The 23482-nt window shown below is 46.6% G+C and overlaps 5 protein-coding genes across 5 annotated transcripts; 2 read left to right on the top strand and 3 right to left on the bottom strand.

The window, feature by feature from the left end:
• Positions 1-1780: 1780 nt before the first annotated feature.
• Triagg1_8834 (uncharacterized protein) lies at positions 1781-5524 on the top strand (the record flags this gene model as incomplete). Its single annotated transcript, XM_062903724.1, has 9 exons — positions 1781-2044; positions 2117-2140; positions 2195-2387; positions 2440-2874; positions 2936-3553; positions 3619-3730; positions 3802-4089; positions 4155-5428; positions 5490-5524. The coding sequence occupies 9 exons, from the start codon at positions 1781-1783 to the stop codon at positions 5522-5524; spliced, it is 3243 nt and encodes a 1080-aa protein (XP_062752134.1).
• Positions 5525-8954: 3430 nt separating this feature from the next.
• Positions 8955-9929, top strand: Triagg1_8833 (uncharacterized protein; the record flags this gene model as incomplete). Its single annotated transcript, XM_062903723.1, has 1 exon — positions 8955-9929. One exon carries the CDS (start codon positions 8955-8957, stop codon positions 9927-9929), a length of 975 nt encoding a protein of 324 aa, XP_062752133.1.
• Positions 9930-10220: 291 nt separating this feature from the next.
• On the bottom strand, positions 10221-14603 carry Triagg1_8832 (uncharacterized protein; the record flags this gene model as incomplete). Its single annotated transcript, XM_062903722.1, has 2 exons — positions 10221-13555; positions 13610-14603. 2 exons carry the CDS (start codon positions 14601-14603, stop codon positions 10221-10223), a joined length of 4329 nt encoding a protein of 1442 aa, XP_062752132.1.
• A 2726-nt stretch (positions 14604-17329) lies between these two features.
• On the bottom strand, positions 17330-18208 carry Triagg1_8831 (uncharacterized protein; the record flags this gene model as incomplete). The annotated part of the gene is made up of 2 exons (XM_062903721.1): positions 17330-18015; positions 18076-18208. 2 exons carry the CDS (start codon positions 18206-18208, stop codon positions 17330-17332), a joined length of 819 nt encoding a protein of 272 aa, XP_062752131.1.
• A 2713-nt stretch (positions 18209-20921) lies between these two features.
• On the bottom strand, positions 20922-22345 carry Triagg1_8830 (uncharacterized protein; the record flags this gene model as incomplete). The annotated part of the gene is made up of 3 exons (XM_062903720.1): positions 20922-21468; positions 21559-22037; positions 22130-22345. The coding sequence occupies 3 exons, from the start codon at positions 22343-22345 to the stop codon at positions 20922-20924; spliced, it is 1242 nt and encodes a 413-aa protein (XP_062752130.1).
• Between the last annotated feature and the right edge of the window lie 1137 nt (positions 22346-23482).

Raw genomic sequence — 23482 nt, 5'->3', positions numbered from 1 at the left:
TACCTCTTGATCTCAATATCCCAAGAATCCAATACCTCTTGTTGCCATCGTTAGCTTAGACCAGTAACATTCTTCTGGATCTACACGATGACCTACGTCTCGAAGGCAAGACCACCAAAGTGGATTTGGTCACCTTAGGGGCGCCGTCTGCGGCCATACTACCACAGTAATATTCTGTGGCAGCTGCTTTTGTATATACAACTGCGCACAGCATTGTCAAGGTCTTTCCTAAGCCCATAACATCGGCAAGGATACCGCCTAGGCAAGGCGTCGAATTTTCGGAAACAAGGCAGCAGAGTTTGTAAGTAGAGGCCGAAAGATTGAAAGTTCATTTGTTCTTACCTGGAGTCGATGATACCTAAGAGGTCTCTGTTGGTCTTGTGGCAAAAACTCCAGTCTTCTCGACTTAGAATGAATTTTACACCGTCCAGCTGGTGACTAAAAGATGGAGATTCTGTCAGCAATAAAATACTTCGCTAAGAAGGCGCTAACGGTTTGACGTACTCCTTGAGATGGATGTTAGCTAGGTGATCGCCCAACAAATTCTCAACGCCTCTCTGCTGGGAGTCGGAGATCGTATCGACTCCCAAGGAGCTTAGAAGACTCTCTATGTCTTGTGAAATTCTTGTGGCTTTGAGATCGGACATTCTGGGGCCCACCAAATGACTCAAATCCGCCATTATATCGTCTGGATATAAGTAGTGGGGGTTCACGTATCGTATCCCACTCTCCAAGAAAACGGGGTGTTGTAAATAGGCCGAAACAGAGCCCAGTGTTTCTCCAACTCTTTCTGTAAACTCTTCAGGGCCATGAATGTTGATCGTGACATTGATTACGGGCTTCTTTGGCGTCGGCTTGTGAGGTATTCGGTCAAGTTCTCTGACAGAGATGACAGCATTGAAATAAAGATTCGGGATGTCGCGGAGCTTGTACAAATAGGAGACTGTTATCACGTCTAAGACTGCAAATTGTATCTCGGATGTGTTTGTTGACTGAACCAAGTAGTACTTGTCTTCGGAAAATTTGACTTTGACGGTATAGAATCTGGCCCAAGGAGGGCGAGAGAAATGCAGGCCAGCAACGAAACTTGACTGGGCCTTGGCGTCGAATAGCTATATCATGCGCGATTAGCCTCCTTTCTGAACCAAACGTGGTACGCATACTGTTCCATAACACATTGTTTCATTTTGATCGCATGTTACGACTTCATCCGTCTCTAAGCTTTCAAGGCATTCCGCGTTTCTCTCTAACGGGCTTTCGGTGCTTCTGTGACTGTCGATGCCATTTGTTGGGGCGCGAATGCGTTTCGCTGGACGCGTCGTCCAATCATCTGGAGCCTCTCTCCTTCTTAGTCGAGGGTTTTCCGACATCTCTCAATCACGGCGGAGGGTGTCAGTTGATCGAGGCACGAGATGTCTGGCCAACAGTTGAATGGCGAAGAAGAATTCAATTTCGAGCAAAGAGGGTGAAAAAGTTGAACCCCGACACGTGGTCTGATTCAATTGGATGAGTGGGCAAAGCGACGGGAGTTGCCTTGCAGGCCGCCTTACTGGGTTACAGTCTGTGTTGGCGATGCCAGCCCAATCGTAGGGGGGCTGAGCCTAAGGTGTATTTTCCATAGAGGCTGCACAGCCCTACCAGCCTCTCCCTTTTTCTTCCATACAATCTATGCTAATGATGATTACTGCATACCTCCGCCATTTCCTTTAAGACTCCAGCCCAGACTCATCTGTTTGTCCATCATTGTTTAACTGCCTTAGATACAGATCAAACGAATGTCATGATGGTAGACATTTCCAGTGAAAGTTTCACCCGCTCATTGGACAAGTTCAAACGCAACCTGACGGATGAGCAAAAACGTAACTTTTCGTCATGTAACATCACTGAGGTCAACAAAACTATGCAAGAGATCCAGGACAAAATTGGGCCGGACAAGAAGCTGCGGAATTTTACGCGACTGAAGAAATTTCTTGAGGGCATGAAGCAAGTGGAAGAACTCGTAACGATCTTCCTCAACGTCAGTGAGGTCGTTGCTTTCGTCTGGGTATGGCCTCCATTCTAGAATAGGTTCAGAGTTTTCTTTTCCGTCGCGTCTTTTACTGACAGGAAAATTCAGGGCCCCATCAAGCTTGCACTCATGGTAAGAGAAAAACTTCATCTTATCGTAGGACCTATGTTAATCTCGTCCATCTAGGTCGCCACCACGAGGATCAATACCTTGGAAATGCTGCTCGAAGTGTACCATGAGCTTGGCGAGGTTCTACACGGCGTCGGAAAATATGACCGGCTTTTCAAAAACCATCCAGACGCTCGAGAAATCCTTGAGACGTATTTCTACAGCATTCTTGAATTCCATCATGCCGTCCTCGAGGTGTTCGCGAGGCCAGGTAGGCCCAAGATTTCCCCTGAGTGCCAGCCAGAAGTTTAATCTATTTCCAGGCTGGAAACGACTCTTTGATTATGCTTGGTCGGCTTTCAAAACTCGGTTTAACCCTATCATCGACAACCTCAAGCGTCATAGGGCTCTGCTGTCCGATGAAAAGTTGACGGTTGTGATTGAAGAGATCCAGGAATCTCGAGACGTTGCGAACATTACGCAGCAGCAGCTGTCCAGTGATATAAAAAAACAGCTCGATGAGATCAAACAGTCTCTCAAAGAGAAAGACATTGAGAAGCGCGATTCTCTACTTAAGGAAAGACACCACCTCGTGACGAAGTTCGAGCCTCTGGAGTATAACGCGGATCAGCACAGGGCATATTCTCAGCGAGATGTTCCGTGCTCCGGTGATTGGATCCTAGAGGATCCAAGGTTCAAAAGTTGGGTTAACGGGGGCACTCAAAGTGTTTTATACTTGAATGGGATGCCTGGATCCGGTCAGCTCCAATCCTCCTTACAGATAGAAATCCAGAGAGTATCTAACCGCTTCAACTATAGGCAAGACAACATTGGTTTCACGGATCGTCGAGCATATGTTGTCCCACAGGAAGGACTTAAATGGAATTGTGACATTCTTTTACTTCGGGCGACGATCACAACATGGAAGCCACAAAACAGCCAACAGCATGCTTCGAGGCCTGTTAACTCAGATACTCGACCAGGATGATACCCTGCGGGAGTATATTTTCCATAGATGCTCCCATCTCAACAAACCCGACATTCATCGTGAGCCGTTTCTCCAAGAATTGGCAGAAGACTGCCTGTCGGGACAGCAACGCGTATGGATCATCCTTGATGGTCTAGATGACTGCGAAGGAGTGAGCGAGGTCGACCGGACCGAATCACGGCGAGTGCTCGAATGGTTCCAAAGCAAGATTTTGTCACGAAATACGACTCAGAATGGTTCAATTCGTCTATTGATCTTAGGTCAGAGAGATGGCCATATTGACCAAATGCTCTTTCAACATCCCGGGATCAACCTAGACGCAACAGAGTCACACATTAAAGATATTGAAACGTTTACAAGGTCAAAAGCGGCCTTGATTAGGACGAGATTTTCACTGGATCCATCGGCAGAGAGTCAAATTGTCGAAAAGGTCGCGGCTACTTCGAAAGGTATCTTCCAGCTGGCCGAGATCAGCCTACTCACTCGTCATGTCTCCTACTAACCCTGCCCACAGGAATGTTTCTCTATTCAAAGGTTGTCCTCGAAAATCTTCTCTCGCAAGACTCTGTTGCAGACCTTGAGGACGAACTCATGCAGGACAACTTTCCCCAAGTCTTGGATGAAGCGTAATAAGCTCCCCTACGTATCTGTAATTGAAACAACAGCTAACCACTATACTTTCTTGCGATATTAACAGATACGAGCGAATTGCTATTCGTGTTTTTAACCGCCCACCCCCTGCACGAAGGAGGTCAGCTGAGCAAATTCTTTCCTGGATAATCTGTTCAGCCAGAAAACTGCGATGGCGAGAAATCCAGTCTAGGTTCTGCATTTCTCCAGAAGAATGGGCTTCCAACTTTAAGAAGAGGCGAGTGGACACATGCAAAGTACTGTGCGGCTCTTTCGTGGAAGCAGAGCCTTGTTCAGACCACGGAGACACGCCATCTGAACAGATCATTAGCCTGGTTCACGAAACTGCTGGCAGGTAAGCTCGATTACACTGATTTTCACGAAAGGAAACGAGTTTAAGCTAAGTTACAAGTATTAAAGTTACCTAGCTCATACTGGACGAGTTCGAATTTTAGAAGACCATGCCAGAACCGCCATCTTTTGTTCACAGTACATAACCTCACACCCATTCACCAGCGAGCTGAATGCCCTTGCCATCCAGGAGTTAGCCGTGACGGGATTCTACGGCTTCCTAGATTATGCCGTCGCATTTTGGCATCATCACTTCGAGAGGGTCATCAATGGTGAATCCGGTACGAACTCTGATCTGGAGGCCGAAGCGCTACAATCATCGAAGCGTGTGCTCGATATTTGGGGTTCCAGTCAGCCACAGGATCAACAGGATGGTAATCTGATCTCGGAGCAACCAGTTCAATCCGATATCGAGCGGCAATATCAGGCAGCTGGCGGTATACATGACATTCACAAGCGCATTATCTCCATCAGAAAGGCCATCGAGGCCATCGATCTCAGTAGCCTGCCCGATAGCCATCGCATTTCGTTCCTCGAATTAAACGGACTTGCAAAATTCAAGTGTCCAAATCTACGGTGTACGAAATTTTTCACCGGTTTCTGCGACGAACACGACCGAGACTTGCATGTTCAGGCACATGAACGACCTTTCAAATGCCTGGTCGACGGCTGCTACGCCCGAGTCACGGGATACTCGACCTCGCAGGCTTTGGATGCACACACTAAGCGCTTTCATGATGAAGATTCAGGGACCACCTTGTCTTTTCCGAAACAATCAGGAAGAGAAGTATCAGCCATGCACGACGCTGCGCGACAAGGCAATCTTGCGCTGGTCAAGGCACTCTATGCAGCGGGCATTCCATTGAATTTACCCATCAAGCCCCGCGGCGGCCTGACTCCAATGGTCCTCGCAGCTCGGAACGGCCATGCGAATGTTTGCGAATATTTCATGCGTCAAGGATTAGACGGATGCAAGCGAACCTATGGGGATATTTCACCAGCCGTTGAAGCTATTAAACGAGAGGACATCGAACTTTTCCGATGCCTATGGCACAAACGCAAAGAAGCTTTTGATAGATATCAGGTACAGTCATTGGTCATTTCAGTTCTACGTCAAGGGTTACAAGAGCCTCTGGAAGAGCTACTCAAAGATCTCAAGCCCGAGCAAGTTCGGGCCAACCTACCGACAATACTTGATGCGGCCTCCCGCATATCCACGCACAATTTGGCCCAGAGAAAAATGGCTCTATATCAGACACAAAGAAGGCTCCTGCATTCAATTGTAGGGCGAGCTTTCCCACCTCTGTATGAAGCAGACGGATGTACGCTCAAGAACGGTATCCGTGTGTCTGATTCAGAATCATTTTCTTCATGTGCTCGTGAGATTTTGGCAGTAGCAAATAGCATTGGCTCGCCAGTTCTCCACTGGGCTTGTATGATCAGATCTTACGGCTGTGTTGAGTTCCTCTTGGACTTCACCGGTCCAACTGACTTAAGGACTCAAGACCCAGATGGATATACCCCTCTTCATCAGTTGGCTAGACGTGAGCCTGAATCGGACGATTTCACCAGGGCTTGTTACTTAGGCGTGTTCAAGCGGCTTATACAAGGCGATAGTGGGGCAGCAAACATACAAGATAGCAGGGGAAATTTGCCTCTTCATTATGGTTGTTACTTTAAGGGTCACAAAGACAAATTTCCACTACTGTTGCAAATTACCACCAATCTGAATCAACGAAATCACGCTGGGGAAACCGCTCTGGAACTTGCAGTGGACCATCAGTTGGATGAACAAGTTATATCACTGATCCAGAGCCGCCGTGTTGACCTTAATATAAAGACAAAATCTGGAGAGACATTAGCATTGCTAATTGAAAGGAAATGTGCAAATGAAACTATACAGATTTTACTAAAAGAAAACTAGAAACTGAGTCTCTTTTAGTATAAATTGACTTATTTCATTAGAAGTTACTTTATCAATAAAATAGATATATATTTATCAATGAAATGAAAGACGTTATTAAAACACATCACAAACTCTTATAGCGTGAACTTTGTAATCTATTGCTCTCAGTATAGCGCTTTTGCTTTGAATGCTCAACTATATGATAAGAAGGTAAAAGAATATTCGAATCATCTGTAGTGAGCGACAGCTATAACACAATGTAAATATCCTTTTGTCCCATACATTATCTATTTATAAAGCATTAATAATCTTAAAAGAGATATCCAGTCACATTTAGTTCACCGACATAATCCCAGGGACCCTCAATCAAGTCAGAAAGCCATGACTCTTGGGTCAAGCTCATAACAAGATCATCCGGAACAATATTATCTGCAGTCAAACCAGGAAGCTCTTCTGCGATATCCTCTTCTACATTCAGATGGGTCATGTTCGTAGCCATCTCTGTCCACATTAGCATCCTAATTGTCTTAAAAAAATGAGGCCCTTTGTTGAACAATCCCCAATTTGGTCCCTCATTACCCACTATCCCAATCATCTCCAATGCACGTTCAGCCTTCTCGGAATATTGGTCCAGAATTTGAATTACATCAGCACGTTTCCTGGCTTCGAATAGATCCCAGCCGGGTTCTTTGAGCGTATTAAGCTTGAAGAGAACCACGAGGCAGTGGGTAAGCTGAGTAACGTAATCAACACTAATACCAACCCAATCGAGAATCGGGAGATCGTCAAACACAGCTAACAAGTGTTCGATTACGGCCAGAGCCGATTCAAGGTCTTGAACTCTTCGGATTTGAGTTCCATGATGTTGATGATTACTTTCCTTATGCCTCAGAAAGAATTCTTTTATTTTCAATTCAGTGCTGAGCAGATAAAATATCGTAACCCCTAAACAATTTCAGTATATACTTATACAAATGTGATCTAATGAGGCTGAAATAGCTCCATACTCTCGGATTTAAACTCGTCAGGTAAGCCTTTCCTGATATCGTCAAGCTGTCTAAGCAGCGTTGTATATAGAAGCCTGGATGGTGGGCTGAAGCCTCCGATTTCTATATTCTGGTTTATAGGACAAGTAATCCCATTTGTAATTGATTGGCATCTTATTTGAGTCGTTAGGAGGATATCAAGGCTCGTCTCAGTACCTTGGCTCAAAAGTCGAGCACAATCCTCCAAGTATAGTGTCCAATCGAGCGGATATGTTTTTCTGTACGCTGCCCACGTACTAATTCTCATTAGCTAAATGACTTCTCATTTCAATCTCTCTTTGCGCCACTGAAACTCACGCGGAGGTAAGATAATACAATGCAGCAAATGTGCGACGTTCCTCCATGGTTCGAACGGGCCTTACAGATGTCTGGCTGGTTAAAATACGGCTAGGTTTGTCACGCGGTGATATCCCAGGGGTTGTATCTTTGTGTAAATCAAGTTCAAAAGCCATAGACACGGCCATCTGGGTAAGCATGGTCATGAAGGGTTTGTCTTTTTTAAAGTAATGGGACCTAAGTGAGTTAGTCTCCGGTGCAGACTTTAAAGGTTTCAGTGTAATAAACAAATGCATACCAAGAGGCAAAGCAAATTATACCGAGAAGGAGATCTACATTTGCGTGATGTTCACATAGGACTCGTTGGGAGATAATTTTCCAAATATGATCTGCAAGATCGAACTGCTTTGAGACGACCTTCGTGGTCAAGGCGATTATGACAAGCCAAACGAAAGGCTTCTCCTTATATAAATCTGAAGCGGATGTTGTAGTTGCAATATGAATAAATGGAAATGCTGGGATAAAAGCACGACGAAATGTTGCCAATTGTTCCTCGGCATCCAAAGCCGTGATGCCATGAATAGGCACATCGCCAGCAATTAGTAATTGAGGGCTGGTAGCGCTCGACGGTGAATCATCTGGGCTCTCGACCGGACGAAATAGATGAACAACGCTTTCAGTCGTGTCAATAACGACCTCCGGACCACGTGCAATCGATGGAGTGATAGGATTATGCAGCGAGTTTATGTTCGGTAGAGTGGTGTTATTACTCGGTTCACCTTGTTCGACAAGCTGTTTGGTGGATGCCTGTGAGCGCAAAATGGATATTACATTGTCCAGCTTCTCTTCCAATAGATTCCTTGGTGGTGGCGGCTGCACTGATCGAGAGGAAGCCTTTCGAGTTCTGCGTTTGCGTATAGACGCTGTCTGTTCGCAAGCTTTACCAAGACGATGGCATCTGGTTACTCATGAATTAGCGCCAAGGGCTTCCAAATAGGACTCGCGGTGAAGTAGATCGGAAATGGTAATACGCCCTCACCTCTCACATCCCAAACCATCAGACCGATAGAAGCATTTGCATTTGCCTCGGGAGCACGCCACGCATGCACGTCCGTATGGTGCTGGAGTCAACGACTCTGCCGCAGTTGGTTCGTGGGAGGTGTCGGGCTCCATCACTTCATCCTGACCGAAACCAATTCCGTTGCATTTGGATCAGTCAGAACAGGATGCTCGATTCCACAACTAGCAAAGCACAATGCAATAGAAAACGAATCTGACGAGTGAGCCGCGAGGGGAGGGGGTTTGAGACTTAAAACCCGCGGTTTTGGTTAAACCCGCTTCCAACCCCGCGGGATTCTGCGTGCTTGGGATTGTGTGTAACGAATACTGTGAGAAATTCCGAAAGTCACTTTATGACGACAGTTATGGCAGAGTAGAGCGGCATTAACACAGTAATAGAATCACCGCAAATCAGCCCTATCCCTATATATATATATATACCGGGTTATCCCTTTCTTTTGCTCAGAATTCCTTGACAGCTTAAAAACAATAACTTAAACTTCAACCCATAATTTGCCTACGATTCGAAACTTGTACTTGACGTGCCCGAAATTTTCAATTCTTTTTTCCTACGAAACAAAAATGCCATTTACCAAGCCTCACAGTCTCCCTTCCGATGGCTATGATTCACAGACAGCCTGGCGTGATATTCAGAAATTTCTACCCGATCGTCTTCACTTCACGCCTGAACATTGTCCAACGGAAGAATGGTGGGAGCATAAGGGATACAAGCTACACTTGGATCGATGGCGTAACTCAGAAGCCAAGATTCGGTTGATACTACATCATGGTGTTGGAACCAATGGCCGCCAAATGTCCATGATTCTTGGAGTTCCTTTGCACAAGGCCGGCTTCGAGCTTGTCGCTCTCGACATGCCTGGCTACGGCTGCACAGAAGTGTCCGATGGCCAGGTTTGGTCATATGACGATTGGGTTCAATTGTCAAGCGATTTCGTCGACCACGAAATGGAGGCGGATCCGCGGCCTATTGCTCTCTACGGTCTGAGTGCTGGTGGAATGCTGACCTATCATTCTGCCGCTCTCAACCCGAAGGTCAAGGGCATTATTGGCATGACTTTCCTTGACCAGCGCATTCAGCAAGTCGCCGACGCAACCGCGAGAAACATTCTTATGAGCCGAGTCGGACTGCCCTTCACTCGCGCTGCTAACGCAACACCTTTCACTCGTATTAAGATACCCATGTCGCTTGCAAGCAAAATGTCGACGCTGGTCAACAACAACAATGCCTTGAGGGTCTTCCTAAATGACAGCACTTCAGCAGGCGCATCTGCCTCGATGCATTTCTTAGCAACATACTCTCAATACAAACCGGCGATGGAACCAGAAGCCTTCGATGTGTGCCCCGTCCTGTTAACCCAGCCTGCACAGGACAGATGGACGCCCTTGGAATTGAGCAACCTATTCCTGCCTCGAATTACCAAGGTTCCCGTAAAAACGGTGCAGCTTGAGAATGCGGGCCACTATCCCCTTGAGGAACCTGGACTGCAACAAATGGCGGACGCTATTGTTGAGTTTTTAAACGAGATAAGCCACTAAAGCGGACATAGGTTATTATATGCTTTTAAAGAGATGATTTACGGCGCAGTATATTCTGTCTGGAAGATTAGAGCAGTCTATTCAATATATGAAAAGTTCTAATGAGCAACCTTGTATTGCCTCGCAAGATATACATGCATCAAGCTTTTAGACTGTTTACTTGCGCTTACCAGCGTGCAAAAATTGAGCATAGGGGTTGTTTGTTTCGGTGTATCCAAAATCTCGAGAAATTATAACTTAGGAATCTTGATCATCCGCTTCAAGAGTGGCGATATTCCATTCCACCTTGACTCAAGAATCCTTGTTAATCTCTTCAAATGTGCCGATATTCAAATCGCTCATTGCCCCGATTGCGGTTGTCAACAGCTGAACGATACCTTCGTGCCCCCCTTTAACAGCCCATATGAGTGGTGTCCGCTCCTTTGTATCACATATAGCTGTATCGGCTCCCCGGTTCAATAGTTTCTCAACCATGCTTTCATGCCCCCATTTAACAGCCCATATAAGTGGTGTCCGTCCCTTTTCATCACACTTGTTCAAGTTAGCTCCCTGATCTAATAGTGTATCGAAAGCCCATCCGCGGTTTCTTATGATAGTCAATATGAGCGGTGTCTGACCCTTTTTGTCACACTTGTTCGGGTCAGCTCCTCTATCGAGTAATGTAGCGAAGGTCCGTTTGTAACGCCGGATGATAGTCCACATGAGTGGTGTACGGCCGGAATTATCATCATCGTTCACATCAACCTCTGAAGTCATCAGGTGCTCAAGAGCCGACACCTTACCAAAGATTGTGGGAAGATATATTGGTCTCTTACCATTGGTGCCGTTGTTGTTCAAATAAGAACCAAGCTGTGGTCGATTCTGGGGAGTATGTTGCCGCCTGCTTATAACCAATCTCATTGGAATGTCATTATGACTCTTTTGTATAGCCAATATAAGCGGCGTCAGGCCAATATTACCCTCGTTCACATCAGCCCCTGCGCTCAATAGTTGCTTAACAATTGACACTCTATCCAACTGAATAGCAAGTAATAATGGCGTCTGACCATTGGCACCTCTCCAATTCACATTGGCTCCTTCTTTTATCAGAAAGTTGGCGATATCATCATACCGCTTCTCTATAGCTGATATGAGTGGCGTCTGACCATTATTATCCTCATTCACATCAGCCCCTGCGCTCAATAGTTGTTGAACAATCGACAGTTTACCCCACTGAACAGCAAGCAATAGTGGCGTCTGACCATTGGCACCTCTCCAATTCACATTGACTCCTTCTTTTATCAGAAAGTTGACGGCAAATTCGTCTCTTCTGTTGAAAAATGTCAATAGTGCCGTCTGACTTATTGTCTTTTCAGTTTTCGTGTGCTCAAGCAAACACTTAACAATAGATGTGTGCCTTTGTGCTGCAGCCCATGTTAGTGGTGTCCAGCCACGTTTGCTTGGCACCTCAAGATTAGCTCCATTCTGAATTAGCAGCTCCAGAGTGGTATCACGGCCATTTCCAATGGCTAGTAATACTGCCGTCCGGCCGTATATATTCTCTTTTGCCTCGATATTGGCTCCGTTATCAATAAGTAGTTTTACAACGGCATCATGCCCCTTCTCGGTTGCCCACATTAGCGGTGTCTGGCCAAACGTGGCATCTATTGTCTCAATTTCGGGGTTTTTCTCAAGCAATAGTTCAACAACAGCTTCATGTCCAGATTTAGCAGCCCATAATAGGGGTGTTTCGCCGTACGTGTCTTTTGCCTCAGTATCCGCGTTGGCTTCAAGCAGGAGCTTAACAGTAGCGTCGTGTCCCTGTTTAGCGGCCCATAGCAACGGCGTGCGGCCATGTTCATTTGCATCAACGTCAGCTCCCTTCTCAAGCAGTAGCTTAACGACGTCGTCTCGCCCCTCAGTGGCGGCCCATAACAGCGGTGTCCGAGTATGAACAGTATCTCTCGCCTCAATGCCAGCCCCGTTTTCTAGACACAGCTTGGCAACAGCAGTATGGCCACAATAAGAGGCTATCATGAGATTGGTAAAGTGCTTGGTAGATTGTAGACCTGTGGTCTGCCAAAAGAGGTCAAACCACGAGGAATAACTCTCCGAATTCGCGTCACATATCTTGAGAACGGAAAGCAGAATCGCACTATCATTCATAATGTGAGATTCACGAAGATGCGCGTTCCAATTTTTTGCCGAATACTCTAAGAGTGCATGCTTGCCATGTGGTTGCTCGCGCTCCCCCATGACATCTGGCGAGTTGAATAGGCCAAGGTAGAGCACGCAGATATCTGCAAGAACAGTTTGTGCCTCGCGAATTGCGATTGAGTGTTTCCATCGTAAACCAGGTGTGATGGATCTAGGCGATGCCCAATCTGCCAGAAGAAAATCACGGGCCGTCTGATGAAGAAAATAGATCTTTCCATGGTATATTGTAATGAACAATCCGCACCAGGTTCTTAGGCGTGATTCAAAAGATTGCTCTTGCTCTAAGTCAAGATCATTGAAGTTTTGTATAGTCTCATCCATGCTCACAGCCACGTTCATTTCTGATACCGTCAGTGGCCGGCTAGCCACCAAGATAATACATAGAGCCTTTCGAACCATCGGGTGGTCTTTAGACTTGCTAAGTATTTGCTCATATGCTTCATTAATACTTTTCGGAAGCGTTGTGATGATAAGTTTAACTTCTTTCAGAGTCTTTTTGAAAATTTCTTTGTCCAAGTAATCGAATATTAAAAACACCCAGAGATAAGTACGGTTAGGGGTGTTCCCTAACCTGAACTCCAGATAGTTTTTAATTTCAGACGGCAGGTTGTTCTTTATAGATAACCGTCTGGCCCGGTAGGAGATAACACAATTAATCTCGTGACTAATGGTGTCCAATTCCTCCTCTCCTGGTATATGGATATTTGGAAAATGATCCCTTAAGTATTGAAATCTGGAAACGATTTGATCGTATGGGCGGCATGTCAGAAGATACTTCAGCTTGCCCTGGGCCAAACGTGTTTCTGAGAATTGAATCTCAATATTCTTCATCAGATTCTCGAATTCCGAATCGAGACATTCATCCAACGCATCGAGGACTATAATAATAGGCCCAGTCTGTATATCATTAACGGCGTTTCGGAAGACTTCCCAGAGTGACTCTGTTGAGTTGATCAAGCCCTTTCCGTCCATGCGAAATTTCGCCATTGCATGTTTAATTAATACCGGTTTCTGAGTGAAGAGCTGATGGAGTAGCGCGCAAAGAGTTTGCCGAATGGTGTTTTGATCTTGATCTTTGAAGAAGAAATAGCAAATTGTGACGGATCTTGGTAAGCCGTGGTCTATCAAGTACTTGGCTAATACCGATTTCCCACAGCCAGGATCTGCAGTTATCACTAATGGTCCGGAATCTCGTTGCAGCCATTTTTGGAAATACTTGTGATGGAGAAGCCACAGGCATGTGCCTTCCACCCTTTCTTCCACTAAATCTTTATACCACTCATAGGTAGCGTCCTTGTCACTAGCTGTGAGACGGAACAGCTGGTGACACATTTGCTCACTTTCAGTCAGCCGCTCTTTGGCAAAGTCTTTTTGTATTTGCACATTCTCCTTGGCGGCGGCTAAATTCTGCGCTGAAATACCCATAAGATCTAGAACTCATATCAGCATAGAACGAATGATGAGATATTATAATGAAGATTCACCTGACAGGCTGTCTTTAATTGTCTTTTCAGCTTCCAATTTGTTTGGAGCTATTCGACAGAGAAGAGCTTTCGCATAGGCTGTGGCAGTCATAGCCGCATAGCCCTGCCATTGATCGTTCCTGTGCGAGTCGGCATAGTCGCAGATGCCACGGATAATGAGGCAAGGAAAGTGATTCATAAGTCCTGCGGCCTCCATTTCAAAGCAAAGAACATCTTTTTCGGCAATAAGTCTATCCCGGACTAAGGCGTCCTCCATCAGCCGGTTCGCTGAGGCGATTAGACCATAGTGGATTTCTGGATCTTCATCATCGTCGGTCCGTTCAAGTCGATGAATGAGATTCAACGGATCGTCACCGCAAACAGCGGCACATCTTTCGGCGTTGCCTAATGGATGAACGAAATGTGACTTGTATAGCCTATCAGAGGTCGCTGCAGGCCGTCCGTATTTCCTGCGTAATCTGGGCTTTCCATCAAGTACGCTGTTGACAGCTTTGGCAAGCCGGTTCCCCTCGTATTCATATTGTGCCATGAGTCCATTCACAGCTGCGAGCAGAACCTGCGGTGACTTATTCAAGGACGCCATATTTCGAAACCCTTGGTCTTGTCCCTGCAGAGTTTCGCCGTAGTCGTATTGGAAAACACTGCCACTCCCGTTGCTAGAAACGCCGACCACAACGTCGCCAAGGCGGATGTCATGCTTTGGACTGGGCGCGCCGCTGCCTATTCCAACCATGAGGCCTATCCTGATGTTGGGGAATGTGTGTAGCATGTCTCTTGCGACGCCCGCGGCAGATGCCAAGCCGTTTTCTCCGTACGGCAAGACGGCGATCGCCACATTGTGTCTTCCGATTCTGCCCAGCGTGTAATCGTTCCTATCGTGTGTTGATAGCCCCTCATGCTCTTCGTGTCGTTCGTCGAGAAAAGCCTGCGCAGCGACGTACTCTGTATGTACAGCGCAAATCCAGCCAACGGTGTACAGGTGAAGATGCCGCATTATATGTCATCGAAACCAATGAAACTCACTGAGAAAGCAGTTTGAGTATTTTGGAATTAAAATTGACGCAAACTTTTATTGTCTCAGCCTTGTCCATGTGTTGAATTGGCACTTCCCCGCCCCCGTTCCAAGTTGGCTGCACCAATCGCGAGCACTCTCGCGTGTTCCTCCAATAGCATTATGCCAGCTCCTGTTGGGGTGTACAAGCAAACATCCGGGCGCATGTCATTTGTTTAAATTCATGGTCAACATGAAGTATCCTGAGGCCTCATTGTTGCCTTGTGTAAAGTTCCACTGGAGTAGGCCACGGGAAACTTTCTAGTTCAAATCGCCAGCGAGGTAAAATGCCTTTATTATGGAAGAATTATGAATCATACTTGCGAGTTACATCTACGTTGATGAGGCCATGATGCAACTCGCTCTTTTCCAATTAAGCCGGCTGATTTTATTATAGGTGGTCTTTATAATCCCGGTAGTAGTTATACCGCAGTAGCTAGAGCCGCGAAAATTCCTGTAAGTAGTATAGAGTTGCCAAGAAATGTAACATAGATGTGCCAAAGGCAGGGGTAGCAACTTAATTTTTTTGGACGTGAAACCAGGTTGACCAAGCTGCCGCTGACGGTAATAGCCAGTTACAATGCCCTCTTAAAACACGTCAAGTATGTGATACTTGGTCTAAAAAAATGTTAAGGTAAAACAAAATAGACAGTGAGTAAGGCTTCAATGTACCTATATTTGGTACGATTGTCGCCGTTAAACATTATAGAACAACCACTCACGACAGCTCCCTTTGCCGGTATCCTGAATAGGAATGTATTTTCGAGTTCCCCGCATGGAAAACAAGTCTCCGGAGAATATCGGCACATACATGCAGCAACGTCTACTTGCTGTAGCATTCTGAAAGAATTACATCAGGAGTCAAGAAATGCCCAGAACGGGAGCGGGCGCAGACAGGACCATTTGTGGTGTGGTTCTAGAAATGGATTATTTAGCAATATGCCAAATTCCCGCACACCATACCAACGTCAACTTAGTGGTGTCTTGATATTCCGTGGTAAGAGGAGAGCTCTCAATATACAATGCGTCAAGGCCAGTTGTAACTTTTAAAATGCTTTACCAGTTGGTGTCGGCACTTGTAGCTTTTGACTCGGAAGAATCCCGCTCAACCCGCCTCGTTGACAACCGCATATTAACCAGTTACGGCAGGTCATGCCATGATATCCACAAGAGTATACACGGCAAATTGGGCGGTTTTCCCGTTATATTAAACCAACTGCGTGTTTCGCTAGCTCAACAGCCAAGTCGCTCGGCGTAAGTGACTGGTGTCTCGGTGCTTATATGCAGCACTGCATGTCCGAACTACTAATCGTATTCTTCCATCACCATCCTCATGCAGTTAAGCTTAGGCTACGGAGTATATTGTGTCACAATTAAGCATCCTTGTTAGGGCTGTCAAAACTCCGTTTCACTGCGTACACTAGCCTCGGGAATGTATATAAACATGCCACCCGGTCGCACTTCACTAATCAATCAGATCAGTGAAGACATCTAGCACCGGTTCAAACAAAATACATACAATATGAAGGTTCAATTCCCTTATCGGATGCTTTCCCTTTATTCCTGGACTTCAATTAATCGGTCTGACAGGCTGTCATACTCTCTGCCCTTGTTGGGCTGGCTTCCGCAGCCCCTTCCGCACTTGCTGGTGTCGACTACAACCAATGGTGGGACGAGGGTTGCAACGGCCGAGCCCTCCTAGGAGGCTCACTGACCCAGGGATTTTGTACCATAGTTGAGGATTTCCCTGGCGCAAGCATCAAGCTTACACCAACAAGCCCATGCCCTGAAGGCACTTCGCCACAGGTTACTATTTCCACTACAAACGACTGCGACAATGATGAGCCTGACTGGACCTTTATCGCGACGGACGAATGTGTTAACGTCACCATTCAACCATCGGCAATCCACCTTAACTGTGTGTAGTTGGAAATAGGGTGGAATAAAGACAGATGGCATTGGAAAATGAGTGTTGGAGGGTTGCGATTTATTCTTGCTATATAGGCCCTGAATGAATAAAATGCAATCAAACAATCGGATTGGTGTTCTATAGTGTATCGCCCAAATTCCTTTAGCCGCTTGATGTTCTGAACTGTCATATAGAGGAATAATAAGTAGAGGTGGTAGTGTACTCTCACTTATTTGCTGATATAAGGTCATATAAGTTCTGGCTTCTTGATACAGAGTACTCTCATTAAATCTCCAGGCTAAATAAACTTACCGAGCAGCTATTTACGTATAAGGCGCTCAAACAAATTCGGCCCTATGTCCTAGTTAGGTGCCACGTCACTACCTTGATTGAGGGTGGGCAGAATTAAATTATCTCCAAGTATTTTTTAGGGAATGACTAATGGCGTAGTCTAAAAAGAGCCTTGGAAGCCACAAAGCTACACCACAATGATATCGTCGTCGGTGAATAACGTGTACATTTACAAAATAACAAGGGTACGCTAGCACCATTATGGAGACGTCTGTAGCATAGAATAATCAGATTGATGATCTTCTGGTTGTCGTTCTGTGTAGAAATTGATATTAAGTCTAAATTACGCTCTATAATTTGCGAACTAATTAGTAGGAAAAGCAATTCGACATAGGCCAAACGACCAACGATCCCAAGCTCTTCTCATCACCACACTCCCTTGCAACCCATTACAAATCAATCCCCAGAACTATTTCTTCCCCTCCAGATTCCACTGGAACATCTTTCTGAAGATCTCCTTTCCATTACCCTCAAGGACATCTCCATGGCAAGGAATGATCGTTGTAAAGTCCCAGTTGTTAATGACCTTGAGGCTGTCGTTCATGCTATTGCGATCCTTGGCGCCATGCCAAATAATCCGCTTGGGCCACGTAGCATCTCCGTAGGTGTGTTGCACTCCCTGGAACAGCTTGTTGAGGAATCCGCTCGGCCTCTGAGACGCAGGCACCTTACTGTACTGCTCAGTGGCAGGGAGATTGAACAGGAGATCAGCCTCGATGAGAACTTTGTCTGGCCTGTAGTTGAAGACAAGCTCCTTGTTTGCATGACCATCGACATACTCGTAATCGAAATCAGCATCAAATTCGTCGCTGATTTTGATGTCACGCTTGCCATTCTTGGTGAAGACGACGGCGAATTTGTTATCATCGATCTTGGGGTCCTTGGTTTGGGTTGCGCGCTTCTCGGGAAGGCCCTCTGGACCAATTATTTTGGCCCCAGGGTATTGCTTAGCCCATTCGGAGATGAAGATGTGGTGCTCAAAGTCGAGGGCGACGATGTAGCCTACGCGACCTCCTTGCTCTGTGACTTTGGTCTTGGTTGCTTCTGTGAGAGCAACGGGGGAAAAGACAGCGAGAGCGCCAGATGTGAGTCTCACTATGTGATGTATGAGTATTATAAAAACGATAAGTCTTATACGGGGGAGCCAAGACATACCGAGTGTTCCACGGCCGCCAATGCTGAGCTTGCCAAATCGTGAAAAGGGCACGGAGAAAGTGGTGACGTTGGGAGTGACATTGCGGATGACCATGAGGTCTGCCGGATTAGTTGGGATCAAGCTAGCCGACATGTTGTTTCTTGTTTGAAAAGGTCGAAGTAAAAGCGAAAATAGGCGTTTGCCGATCTGGGGTGTGTAACTGTAGAACAATGAGTTGAAGTTTTACAAGTTGGTGGTGGTGGTGGTGGTGGTGGTGGTGTTATTTAAAAGGTGGTTGTGTGAAGTCATAATGAAAACATTCAATCTCAATGATGCAACGCGACGTATTTAAACACTTACGCCATCATGCTAAAACAGACCTGATACACGTATCGTCGATAACTCAAATCATACGCTCGGTTCATCCGTAGGGCAGATTTAGTAAGCACGTTAAACATCGGGGCCTGGATACGAATAAACGCTAGGCGCGTCGTTGGTGGCGAAGGATTTGTTCGTTCATTTGGAATTCCAAATTCCATGCAGGGCGCCCAGCCAGAGCGTACAAGTATGAAGAGTTGAGCTTACCTTAGCTAACCATAGTCCGAACGTGGCTGTCGTCAAGCCGAGGCTCATCACCAGAACCCCAGAAGAAGAGGAGCTACCTCGGGAAAGACCCAATCGAGCCTGTTATTAATGTCAGATTTCAGGGAGCTAGAGCGAGGCCAGGGCAATGACATCAAGGCCGTTGATTTCGGACACGGAGCAAGATTGCCCACCCCCGGCTTTTCGGCCTGATTGAGCAACCCGCCGATATATAATAGAGCGGGCTTGTCCGAACTCGTCCGGATAGGACATTGGAATGGATACTTGTTTGTTCTTGCTTTGCTTTGCACAAGCTATAGTATTTGAGTTGTTGTTTATTTGTTGCGTATGTTTGCTGTTCGAGCCGATATAGAAACAGAATGCCCCCCTGAGCGAATTAGCGCAAAGCCCCCAAGATCACTAATAAACACACGTAAGACGCCTAAATCTCAAATTGCAAAACTAAAATCCAACTCTGCCAAAAACAGCCAACACCTCAACCAGATATCTACTACTGCAGCTCAGCGTCGACGACGTATAAGCATAGTGTAAAATTGCCCAGCTGTTGTTTGTATTGTTCAGATACTTTACATCTATCCTGTCGAATGCCTCTACACCGACACGCTTGACTTATTCTCTGCTTGCGGCCTAGGTTGTTATAGAGCTTGGGACTTTTTGCAGTTCAGCCTTCACTAGCCGTACTTGCTCTATCCATGCCAATAATATCTTGTATTCATTTCATAACGGCACAATGGTAAAACATCGACCGGGTTAAAAAAAAAAGTGATGAATTTGCTCTTAGTCTGCGTCGCATCAATATTTATTGATCCATTTGACAATTCTATTGCCAGCAAACATCATCGCCGATTCAGCCAGCATCAACTATAATCCAACCCACCATTGTTGGGGACGGAGACCGCCATATACAGTATTGTATACGCACCTACCGATGATTCAAGTAGCAGAGTACGTCGGACCTGCCCTTGCTTTGAGGAGAACTTTACATGTATATAACGCCATCTACAAGCGAGTCTCGAATCCTCGAATATGCGGATATAAAGTGTTTTTCCTTTCTTGTAAAATTCCGTGTTATAGGGATGTATTGTTCATGTGAATTCCATTGGCCTCCACCTTCCTATCTAACTTAATATATAGAGTGCAGCAAGCAAATGACCCATTCATCAGTAACTCCCGAGAGAAGAGCTGCCCTTTCTTTGCCCAAGCTATTATTTTACTATTAAACACTGTTCTTTCTCTCCTCTCTGCGATAAGCAACCTAACAGCGCATTGTAGTATGAGTAAGTTGGAGTCGAAGGGGTTGTCACGACGTCGACAACTCGACTCAAGTTACTCCGATCTTTCTATAGATATAATGTCTCGTGCTCTGGGAAGCCATCGGGGGTCTGATCACGGCAGTGTCAGAGGCAAAAGGTAATAAATATGATGAAAATGTGATGATCATTTGTAAATATGTATCAACGGGGACCTACCTATGAGCAGGTGCTAACGGAGGAGGTTATATGACCTTCTCACAATAAGTCTCTCAAGACTCCTCCGATTTCCTGTTATTGATCAATGCCGCAACTATGCAGTTTTCTTTTCACCTAGAGCTCTCGCCGGCTGCATAGGTGGCATCTACGAGATTGTGGAGGTCGCTGACAATCGAATGCATGGAGTGACTTGTAAACCATACGCACACCAGACTGGATGGAGTGCCCTAACCCTCCTGAGCGGTTTACATTGTTCGTAAAAAGTAATCGGCTCTCAATCAGGAATATTGAGCTTTTCCAGAGACTCCTGTAGATAACCTTCCCCCTTGGTAAGGTAGGCAATAGTTAGCTTCACAAGCCAGCGAAAATAAGATGGCGCCATTGAAGGGTTATTGTCCCCTTGAAGAAACAAGCGGTATCTCATACTTGTCATTCGTTGCACAATGGCTTACTCAAACAGGGAGCAATACATTCCGGATGTCTGACTGCCAATACACAGTGACCTGCAACGCCTTTCAAAATAGGGGGTCATCAAAGAATTCGTTCAAAGTAGACACAAGTTGTCCCAACTTGATGTATTATGCGCACTGGTATATCCAAACACTATGTCGAACCTGACATCTCGAACCTTCAGCAATTCCATTGCCACCTCCACGTCTTCCGACGTTCCCATTTTGATCCGACCCCGATCCGATTTCTAAATGCCAGACACGAGGACGTGAAAATCCCTCCAATAAGAGAACAAAGGAAAATAATAAAAACCGACTCCAACGTCCAGCTCTCGTTCAACACCTTTACCTTGGCGAGGTGGACTGCTGAAACTCTGTCTGTACTCGGATTCCGTGTAATGGTATATCGTCCCTTGTATCGTCAGCCGGAGATTCGTTTACCCAGGAGGATTTCACAGTGTGTCTATACCCTTTCGTGTCAGGTCTGAGCTGAGAGCTCATCACGACCGGCTGAGACCCAGTGTTGAGGCTGCCGTCGGACTCGGTTTCGTCATCCAGGCGGTAGAAGGCGCTGCCACTCGCCCTGCGCTTCGACTCTCCGGCGAGACCGTTGACGCTCTTGTTCTGGCTGGGGCCGCTCAGGTTCGACTTGTTGAGGTTGGAAGACTTGGCGCCGCTGGTTCCTCGGTTCGGGGACAGAAAGTTGCGCTTGATGCCGATGCTTCGAGCAAAGAGTCGAAGAACTGGTAGCAGAGTGGGAAGACAGGCCGAAACGATACCGGCGGAAACTTCGATGACCGTCCAGCCGACGGTTGGCGCCAAGGTGTAAGTGGGATCGCTGTTTGAGTACGTGAAAAGCACCGACGTTCGGTACGCAGAAGCAAAAACGACGCTATGGACGGTTATCAGTACAAGTACAACATGAAAGCAAAAGGATGTCGCCGCAACAATGTAGGATTCTACAAAGAATAGCACCACGTACAAGAAACCCAAGCCAAACGCAAAAGTTAAACCCATCTTCTCCGTTGTCCTCAACTGAAGATTCCAGATCTGAGGGATAGGCAGAATCAGGATGGCGAGATCGGTAAAAATGGTTGAAGAGGCGTTGGCAATCCAAGTGCCGACCTGGTTGATGCAGTGGCCAGGGAGATCAGGGTACCACAGCTTCTGAACGGGCACGCAGATGAAGATGAAGAGAAAGGTAATGCAAACGACCCAAGCCATGACGAAACCACCGACCGCCCAGGCCATCTTCTTGAAGTAAGGCACATGGAAAATGCGGTAGTACATGAGCAACAGACTGATCTTGGTCCAGCCAAGGTTCCAGGCGTAGAGGATTTCGGCCACCAGCAGCCATTTTGCCATCATGACAATCCTCGCAGGCTCAACCTTGTCAGCATGGAGGCCCATGCCGTTGTTGTACATGGCAAAGATGAAGCCAACAACAACAAGATACCATCCCTATCAAAGTTTTGCGACTTTAGTTACGTGGGCTCCGTTTGAGAGGCAACGCCCGCCTGGCCAAACAAGCTTCTTCGTTTGAGTAAACCTACCAGTGAGAATATAATCATGCGGTCATCCCATCCCAACGCCTGTTGTCTGATCCGACGACTGATGATTCGTAGGATGACAGAAACAACAGCCAGGACAGTCATGGACGCTGTTACTTGCACAGTCCATGGCTGAAGGTTTTTGGCGTTGAAGCCCGGCAGACCCGGCAGAACTGATGGAGTTTCCTCTGCCATGACGATTCCCTCAATCGGAGCCATGGAGCATTTCGGAGTTTGAAGGTCGATAATTACTGTACGTTCTGGGGCTGGACAGGATGAGGCGGTCTTTCATACTTTTTTTCTTTTTCTTCCTCTCCTTCGCCTTGCCGTTGCCTTGCCGTCGCCTTACTGTTGCCTCGCTTACCCCCTTCGTTATTAGTCTCTCTGTCAATCAGGCCCACGCTACCGGGCTCATGTCAGGGGAGGGGTTGATGTATGATTGGGGGTACATTGGCGGTGGGCTTGGACCATGGATAGTGAGTGGGAGGAGGCGAACATCATCCCCTTGGCTTGCCCTGGGCCTCAGTAACTACATACTCGATGAGGTCTTTTTCCGCGGTGGCACGACTCGTTTGCCGTCGACATGGAACCAGTCAAGACGACGATCAGCTCTGGTGCCGTAACGGTCCGTCTTGGTGCCTTATGCAAGCAACGGCGGCCCAATAGGAGCTTTAAGCGTACGGTACTCGCTCCACGTCCAACCACTTGTTGACTGTGGCATCAGGGTTTACAAAAGATGGCCGTATTCAGGCAGATAAATACTGTACATGCGCACTGCCGGTACGATTTAGGTAGGTCGTTCATCGTAACAGCGATACAACGTATGTACATACATGTATGCGCTATTCCTCTTGAACACCGAACTGGTATCATAATCTGACGGGATCAGCGTTCACGTGGGTTAGCGAATTGCGGCGCAGGCATCCTCCCATCATGCTGATACTACCGTACAGTTCCTGGCCAGGATGCCTCGTACTTCGTACATGAATCTAATTGCATTCTGCCAAGGAACCACCTGAAGAGCCGGGCAATGCCCCAGAGAAAAAAAAAGCAAGATACAAAACGGTCCGGCATATCCAACCCTCTTTTGTCCCCTTGCAAGAGTAGCGCCAAACACAGAATTACGGGCCTCGGAGCGCGCCGTACCCTTGTTCCAATTCCAATTCAGAGCGAGGGTTGCGTGACATCAAGAGTTTAGCCGTGTGCCAGAGGTGCTACATACTTGTAACTACGAGTACTACTCGTGTGTGGGCAGCTCGACTCACCGGGGACGAGTCATTGACTGCTTGGCAAGGCTTCACAGCATCGTCTCCCAGTTTCTTCTCGCGATTCAAGCTCTGCTCCGTCAAGTCCTTG

The sequence above is a fragment of the Trichoderma aggressivum genome (assembly GCF_033847375.1).
Source record: "Trichoderma aggressivum f. europaeum strain CBS 100526 chromosome Unknown scaffold_046, whole genome shotgun sequence".
NCBI lineage: Eukaryota > Fungi > Ascomycota > Sordariomycetes > Hypocreales > Hypocreaceae > Trichoderma > Trichoderma aggressivum.
The sequence above is the reverse complement of the archived record's forward strand: the minus strand, read 5'-3'. Positions and strand labels throughout refer to the sequence as shown.